Here is a 9,121-nt window from a genome sequence, read left to right on the forward strand (position 1 = left end):
TGGATTTTCGTGCGCACCACATAGGGTTGCGTAGGGAAATCTGCGTTATTGCGGTACCGTATTACTGTCGATACTGCGCAATTTTTATGGTGACGCGCGTTACCGCAGACCGGAAACCTAATTGAATATGCCCCTTAAAGTGGACATATCTGGGAAACTTACAGTTTGAGACCTGCAGGGAATTAACATAATTTCTATTTCAAGTATCAGGTGTCTGGCTGGATCCCCCGGCTGAAAGTGGGAAGTAGTAACTTCAGAAATTATTTCTATTACTGGTGCAGCATTCCTGGTATATTCTTGCAAATGTCGTTACTGTTTTTGTAATGGTAGTTCTGTTTGTGTAACTGTTCATTAGCATCTTGTCTGTGGCCAGATAGGGGATGGTGTTACCTTGACCACTGCATTCCTTTCCTAACAAGGGCGCAGGGACGGATCCAGAAGTTAATTGTACCGGGGGCGATTTAGGGGGGGGGAGATTTAGCCCCACCCCGCCCCCTTTTTGACACCTAAGGCTGCTGACGGCTGCACACTGTGCAGATCCGTTCAGCAGAGAGAGTCCTGCCCGGCTGCTCTGATTGTGTCAATCAGAGCAGTTGGGCAGGACTCTCTCTGCTGAACGGATCTGCACATAGTGTGCAGCCGCCCCCCCCTGGATCCGCCACTACAAGGGCGTCGTCATCCGTGTGTCCTATGAATATATCCCAGTGCGAAGCATAGAGTTCTTTAAGTTGCAGATCACTATACATTGTGTTTGAGTCCCAGTTTTAGATAACTCGTTGCTCCTTGATGATAAACATTATTATGTAATGATCATGTTGAATGTATCCTGTGTGTAAGGGGAAGGTCTGCCCTTCTGACATGCTGGACATGAGCATAAAGTTCTTACTGGCCGCCCCAGTTAAATTAGCTGATTGTTGGCCTAGTGCAGTCTACCCCCTCTTTCGTGTTGGCCGCCTGCTCAAACCTCCACTCGGATTGGTGCAGTATTTCAAGTGCTTATTTGAATTTATGGCCGGGGTGGAGACTGGTTTTGAAAGAGTATTTGTTGCCGTTTACTTTGGATCAGGACTGCAGTGAAGCAGAATTACAGAATAGTGTTTATAACACATCCGTGTGTTGTACTGATGATTCATTTAGAAATACAAGATGGTACACACACAATACAGCAGTGTGTGTGCTTTATATAGCGTGAGAAAAACAGTCTTCATCTCTGTCAAAAATTCAAATAAGCACTTGCCATAGTGCAGGGGGTATAATGCAGTGAGCCGACCAATCAGAACTAGGTTTTGTCTGAGCCCCTGGACATGGTCTTCATGAGCCAATTAATCCCGTCCTGAGGGCAGATATCCCTTTTTCAACCGTGAGCTTTCATCATAGGGATATTCTATGTTAAAATTGATTGTTAGGGGGTGGCTCTTCAAACAAAGGGCTATCTGTAATTAGTTTCTAAGTACAATGTATAGTAATCTACAGTTCACACAACTCTGCTTCTTCATTTGGGCATTTAAACAGACCCCTGCTAGGAAAGGAATGCAGTTGTCCAGTTGATACCCCCTCCCATCACTGACTGAAGCCAGATACTAATTAACATGTGATTTCCTAGCTTGGTTTGTTAAAAATAAATGGCAGTACCTTTATATACATTTGCAATAATTTACAAGATGTGCGGCGTTCATAGAAATTAATTCATAAAATCATCATCAGCTGTTTATATAGCGCCACCAATTATGCAGCGCTGTACAGAGAACTCGCATCAGTCCCTGCTGCATTGCAGCTTACAGTCTAAATTCCCTAACATACACACATACAGAGATTAAGGTCCATTTAATAGCAGACAATTAACTTATTAGTATGGAGTGTGGGAAGAACATACAAACACCGTAAGTTATTATCTGACGGTGGATCTAGCCGCAGGTTTATGCTATTAAGTTATATTCGATATAACGCTGGAGCATTCTTTCTGCTGCAACATCTAAACTCTGACTGGGAAAGTTACTGGTGGGTGTAAGAACTCGGTGATGGTAATCTACATTTAGGGATCAGGAACACTTTACAATACTACAGGGCCATGGGTATAAATAGCCAGGTGTGTTGCCTAATTATCTTACTGACCTTGTGTCTAGTGTCTGGTAAAACGTGTTCCTGATAACATCCTGTAATTTCTATATCTCTGCAAGCGTAACTGTGACCTGCCCAGTGCTCCGATACTAATAGGATGGAGAAACTTGACAAATAGCAGCCCGTAGCGTGAGGGGTATTGACACACGTCCCAGCTCACCTCCACACTGTTACATGTAGAGTGGTCACATCATTAGGTCATCCAACCAGTGAGGGGCGCTCCATTTACCCCAGAGCAGCCTGTTCCCAACAAGATGTGGGAGTGTATGTCTACTCCAATGTCTCCCAAAATGTGTCCTGAACATAGCCCAGCAATAGAGCATCTGATGGTCTTTATGTGTCTAGTCCTGTAGTAATGAGCATAATACGTCTGTCTAATAACGTAGTGGTAACAGGTATATTGCTGGCTGCTCCAGTGGTTTTAACTGGGGCGTAGAATTTAGTGGCTTCTCCGGTGGTTCAGTTAGTGGGATGAAGAATTTGGCGGTTCAGTGAGCAGTGTGAAGCATTTGCAGAGTGCTCTGATGGTTCAGTGAGAGAGGGGTTGAGCATTTGGCAGGTGCTCTGATGGTTCAGTGAGCAGTGTGAAGCATTTGCAGAGTGCTCTGATGGTTCAGTGAGTGGGGTGGAGCATTTGGCGGGTGCTCTGATGGTTCAGTGAGCAGTGTGAAGCATTTGCAGAGTGCTCTGATGGTTCAGTGAGAGGGGTGAAGCATTTGGCAGGTGCTCTGATGGTTCAGTGAGCAGTGTGAAGCATTTGCAGAGTGCTCTGATGGTTCAGTGAGAGGGGTGGAGCATTTGGCAGGTGCTCTGATGGTTCAGTGAGCAGTGTGAAGCATTTGCAGAGTGCTCTGAGGGTTCAGTGAGTGGTGAAGCATTTGGCAGGTGCTCTGATGGTTCAGTGAGCAGTGTGAAGCATTTGCAGAGTGCTCTGATGGTTCAGTGAGAGGGGTGAAGCATTTGGCAGGTGCTCTGATGGTTCAGTGAGCAGTGTGAAGCATTTGCAGAGTGCTCTGATGGTTCAGTGAGAGGGGTGGAGCATTTGGCAGGTGCTCTGATGGTTCAGTGAGCAGTGTGAAGCATTTGCAGAGTGCTCTGAGGGTTCAGTGAGTGGTGAAGCATTTGGCAGGTGCTCTGATGGTTCAGTGAGCAGTGTGAAGCATTTGCAGAGTGCTCTGATGGTTCAGTGAGAGGGGTGAAGCATTTGGCGGGTACTTTGGTGAGTGGAGTGAAGCATTTGGCAGGTGCTCTGGCAGTTCAGGGAGCAGAGTGAAGCGTTTGGCGGGTGCTCTGGTGGGTCGGTGAGCGGGGTGAAGCATTTGCTGGTGTTGAGGTCTTTCCTTCTGCCTGGTAGACAGCTGCATGGACAATATATTTGTCAGCCTGACATGGCACAATGGGCTGATACCTGAGTGGATTAAGCAGCAGAGGTGGGGTAGGAATGTCTGTCATTATCTGGATGTTTCTTTTCAGTCCAGTGTCCAGATATCTTCATTTTATTGTGACCAGGTGACAATTACACAAACAAATCAAGGAAAAGCTGCCATTACACAGTGCGACCGCTTAAATACTCGTGTTTGCCTGATCTGGGGTTTCCCGTAGCTGTTTAAGTGCCCATATCCTATGCTCCCTTCCATATAAGATGTGTATATAGGTATAAGACCGGATTACCTATTGTTCTAAAAGTTTATCTTGGTAGCCTGTAGCCATAACAATCGGTTACACTGGAGCTCACGACTTATCTGTTAAATACATGGCTCTACACATGTATGTTCTGCTAGACTTTTCTAAGTCATACGGGACATTCAGATTCTCGTTTGATTTCACATCCAGTGTATTTACCGGCACCTGTGTAGCGACACTTTGCTATTACTTCACCGTATTAATTTACAGTAGATACATTAATCATTATTCCAACTCTCACCCATGTGTAACCCTTGCAGCATTCTCCATAAACCAATCAATTTAGGGCAAAGGCTTAATGTGGGCGGTGTTCCCATTTGGATCTACAGGCGCCCACCTTGATCTGGCTAAAGTCCCTTTAAGAAGATATTAATGAAATGTCTGAAAAGTCTATAAAATGAAGAATTTATATCTCTGAGTTAGAGTAGGATAAGGTATCAGCGTGTAGTGGTCACTACAACAACTATAATATGAAGACAATAATGAATAGATACACTATTGAAATATGGATCAAAGGCCTGGATGCGTCTTCAGTGGCTCTCCTCTATGGGCTGTAGAGCAGAAGCAGGCAGCTGGAACAGTTCTGGACCCTCTGGACTGAACTTGAACATCCTCTGGACCTCTGGCAGCTTGCACACCACCTCTGACATCTTACTCTCTGACTCTCAGGCATTTCCCGCTGTGATTCTGGCAGCTCTGCCTAGTAAACTGGCAGCTATCCCTATTAATTTGGCAGCTCTCTGTTAGACCCATAGTTGGGGGGACCTTCCTCTCCTGTCAAAGCCCCATTTCTATGTGTCTACATGGAGCCCTTACATAATCTTGCAACACAAATGTCTACTTATGTTTCTGGCCCAATAAGACATAATGCAACAAAAGAGAATATGTCTGAAGTGCCTCTCTATAGTCCTGTATGACAGGAGCGGTTTATAGCCAGAGTTATCTGCATCATAGTTTGTCGTTTTCTGGATCGCAGTGTGTACGATAAGTTTCAATGTAGGGATGGAACTAGTCACCTCTCGGAAACACAGAAGTTTTGCCGTGATGTCAGCATTTCTGGAAATAAAGTTCTGCGTAGTTGTATAAACATTGTGTGTGTAGGCGAGTGCTGATAACGTGTCAGGTCCCCCGCACCATATGGACGCTTCCCGTGATGTAACGCCATCCAGCCGGTATATAATCCTCTCCGCTCCCTACTCCTCTCCATGTCAACATGCTCAGACTGATTGTGACACTTCTTCTGGCTGCTGTGGGTGAGTTATTCTAATTGTTACGTTTTATACAGAGTCACCAGATTGTGTCACCCAGGGTTTCTTGTATCCAGTCCTCAGGGAGCCCTAACAGAGCAGGTTTTCCATATCTCCCTGCTGGAGCACAGGTGTAGTCATTACTGACTGCTACAATGTAACTGATCCACAGGTGGTATAATTATGTCACAGGTTATCTGGAAAACCTGCACTGTTAGGATTACCTGGGCACTGGGTTTGGGAAACCTGGTGTAGCTGGTTCATAGGGGGAGAAACATTGAGGTACAGGAGATATTTCCATAGACGTGGGGATATTAGAGGTGTTGTGAGTACCTGCTTATTACTTAATTAATGACTGGTTATGTATATAAGGATGTGTGGTGTCGTTATTATACTTGGGATATATAGTTTTCCATATAAGTTACAGGTTCCTCTTTCCCTGTTACAGCAGCTGATGGGTGCGGGGTGCCCACTTACCTGCCCAATGCCCGGATTGTGAATGGAGCAGATGCGGAGCCGTACAGTTGGCCTTGGCAGGTGAGGGTCACAGATGGACATTACACAATTTACTGATTTGATAGATAGAAACAATGTTTCCTGCTCAATCTTCGCTGTTTCCAAACAATCTATATTGTAAAATAATATGAAACGTTTTCTAATAACATTCACCAATGGATCTGTAAATGTTCCCAGAACCGGATAGAAGTTATTCGGCAATAAATGGAATATTCCATATCGTGCTATGTGAAACTCCTTCCTTCTTTTGACAGGACAGCACGGTGGCACAGTGGCTAGCATTGCTCCGTTTTCCTTGCACACTCCAATAACATAGTGATAGATTAATTGGCTTCTGATAAAAGTCCCCATGTATGTGAGAGCGAGGCATAGGGCCGCATTCAGAGGTAGGAGCAAAGCAAAATAAAACTGCAGAGTTGCACCTGGACAAACCGGGCTGCGTGGCAAATACATTTATTTATTACTTTATTTGCATGCGGGGAAGTTCCGTCTGTGTCACATGTCGCACACACATACTGGGCAGACTATTACACTGCAATTTAGAGCTGAGCTTGGACGTTCCCCCTCCCAACTGTAAATCTGTTCCTCTATCTGTATCTCTGCTCTAAGAATGACTCTTCCAATCCACAGGTGTCCATGCAGTACCAGATTCCGGGCGGGTTCCAGCACACCTGTGGGGGCAGCCTCATTACATCTCGCTGGGTCCTGACTGCTGCCCATTGTATCCAGTAAGTTATGTTAGTGACTGGGGGTGTCCTCCCCCCCCCTCCTCTAGTACAGACACCTTGTAGTGAGCGGACCCCCCCTTGTCTGCAGAAGATGTACGGATATAACCTCATTCATTACTGTGTGAGATTAGGGTCTAATGTAGGACCCATCACTACTCTGTACATATTCAGCCTGATTCATCTTTGGGCGTAAGTCCGTTTACAGACTATATCTAGCGTGAAATAGCTCTGCGCATGCTGAGATACGGACCTTACGCCAAGGAGCGCAATTCATGGCTGCGTTGAAGGACGGACCAGGGGAGGGAATAGGCGGATGAGCGTAGGCGATGTATAGTGAGGGCGTGCGGAGGGCGTGCTGAGAGCGCGCTGAGGGTGTGCTGAGGGAGTGTGCTGAGAGCGTGCTGAGGGCCTACATAGGGTGTGCCAAGGGCATGCTGAGGGAGCGTGCTGAGGGCCTACATAGGGTGTGCCAAGGGCATGCTGAGGGAGCGTGCTGAGGGCCTACATAGGGTGTGCCAAGGGCATGCTGAGGGAGCGTGCTGAGGGCCTACATAGGGTGTGCCAAGGGCATGCTGAGGGAGCGTGCTGAGGGCCTACATAGGGTGTGCCAAGGGCATGCTGAGGGAGCGTGCTGAGGGAACGTGCTGAGGGCCTACATAGGGTGTGCCAAGGGCGTGCTGAGGGAGCGTGCTGAGGGAACGTGCTGAGGGCCTACATAGGGTGTGCCAAGGGCATGCTGAGGGAGCGTGCTGAGGGCCTACATAGGGTGTGCCAAGGGCATGCTGAGGGAGCGTGCTGAGGGAGCGTGCTGAGGGCCTACATAGGGTGTGCCAAGGGCATGCTGAGGGAGCGTGCTGAGGGAGCGTGCTGAGGGAGCGTGCTGAGGGCCTACATAGGGTGTGCCAAGGGCATGCTGAGGGAGCGTGCTGAGCGTGTGCCAGTGCAGGTGTGGACGATTCATGTGCTGGCTTTCTCTAAAGGACGTGTTTATTAGTCGCACCATGTGCACCAGCTCCAGAGCTGGTGTAAGTGCTGATTGATAGTGGGGATTTTGTGTTATAACAGAACATGTGTATGTAAACTACGCTTTAAGAACACCCTGATTTATGTATTTACTGTTCATAAAAAAATACAAAACAAATATTTTTATTAATGATTATAGTATTAAGAGTTGTTCCTTTGTTTTATAAAAAAAATTTTTTGCATGCGTGCCGATGTGGCTATATTACACATACACACGTGTATATCCTGCAGTGTGTTCTGTCTATATGCGGCCAGCAACGTTTAGTCAGAGCGTAATTATACCCAGGTTTAAATGGAAACGTGTACTGAGACCTGCATGTATTTGAATCCACGTACCGCGCTCGATGCATCGCGCCCTTCATGTAGATTGACAGCTCGGACAGCGCCCCCAAGGGGTTTCCTGATGAACTGACACAGGCCGGTTGTGTTCTATAGAGTAATGTTGGAGAATAACATTTGTGTTACAGTTCCAAACACTCTTATCGCATCGTCCTGGGAGAACATGATCGCAGCGTGGAGGAGGGAGCGGAACAATATATCCCCATTCATAAGGAAGATATATTTGTCCACGCCAGATGGAACAATGACTGTGTTCAGTGCGGGTAAGAGACGTATTATCTGCCCCTAGAATAAAGAATTTCAGCCCTGTGTCTATAGGGACATGTTATATACACATAGTGATCACTTACATGAAGGCGGGATTCATACGGGATTAGTGGTTCTGCTACCAGGACTAGGTTACATGTTACATATATGTAGTGTGGAATAATAAAGGCTCATGGATTAGACAGGTATTGCAGCAGACACAGCGACTATCCCTGGCTGATATGCTATAAAGTGTCAGATGTCATACCTCCCCAGAATTTGATATTGCTCTATTCCAAAAGCACTCACCCCTCCCCATCCAGTTATTGTATTACCCTCACTCACTAAGCAGCACTTGCCCCTCCCCCCCCAATTATTATATTACCCTCACTCACTGAGCAGCACTCACCCCTCCCCCTCCAGCTATTATATTACCCTCACTCGCTGAGCAGCACTCACCCCTCCTCTTCTCACCCTCCAGTTATGACATCGCCCTCATGAAGTTATCCCGAGATGCGGAATTGAACGACAAGGTCCAGCTGGGCTGCCTCCCACCTGTAGAGCGTCTTCTGACTAATGGTCACCAGTGTTACGGCACTGGCTGGGGAACCATCTACAGTAAGTGACACATTACTTGTGTACTAACCCCAGCCCCCCATCTAGGGCGACACCCCCCCTCCCACATCATCTCCATTATACCAGTCAATTTCTGGGGAATAATGTCCCTTTATTAATGGTCTATTTTATTGTTTATTGCTGCGCAGCCAATGGTCCTCAGGCCTTAGTATTACAGCAGGCGGTACTCCCAGTCGTTGACCACGCTCACTGCACTCAGCCGGACTGGTGGGGAAGTTTCATCGATGAATCGCTTCTCTGCGCTGGTGGATTTGGCCAAGACTGCTGCAATGTGAGTTTATTATGTGATGTCTGACTGAATTCACAGGGTTTATAATATAATGCTATCTGCTATAACAGAGGGACTATCTGTATTACACGTGTCCTGAGAGTGAGGGGACACCGGGACTGTCTGTATTACATGTGTCCTGAGAGTGAGGGGACACCGGGACTGTCTGTATTACACGTGTCTTGAGAGTGAGGGGACACCGGGACTGTCTGTATTACACGTGTCCTGAGAGTGAGGGGACACCGGGACTGTCTGTATTACATGTGTCCTGAGAGTGAGGGGACACCGGGACTGTCTGTATTACATGTGTCCTGAGA

The 9,121-nt window shown here is 46.9% G+C and overlaps 1 protein-coding gene across 1 annotated transcript in view; it reads left to right on the forward strand.

Annotated features, from left to right (window-relative positions):
- Window positions 1-3,782: 3,782 nt before the first annotated feature.
- LOC142107270 (chymotrypsin-like elastase family member 3B) overlaps window positions 3,783-9,121 on the forward strand; it is a 7,661-nt gene continuing 2,322 nt past the window's right edge. The window contains exons 1-6 of the mRNA XM_075190586.1: window positions 3,783-5,054; window positions 5,497-5,585; window positions 6,195-6,292; window positions 7,783-7,917; window positions 8,382-8,518; window positions 8,665-8,807. Coding sequence (XP_075046687.1) covers window positions 5,015-5,054; window positions 5,497-5,585; window positions 6,195-6,292; window positions 7,783-7,917; window positions 8,382-8,518; window positions 8,665-8,807 — 642 coding nt within the window. The 5' untranslated portion in view covers window positions 3,783-5,014. The remainder of the gene's footprint in view (window positions 5,055-5,496; window positions 5,586-6,194; window positions 6,293-7,782; window positions 7,918-8,381; window positions 8,519-8,664; window positions 8,808-9,121) is intronic.

This window comes from Mixophyes fleayi, chromosome 11 (genome assembly GCF_038048845.1).
Source record: "Mixophyes fleayi isolate aMixFle1 chromosome 11, aMixFle1.hap1, whole genome shotgun sequence".
Lineage (NCBI taxonomy): Eukaryota > Metazoa > Chordata > Amphibia > Anura > Limnodynastidae > Mixophyes > Mixophyes fleayi.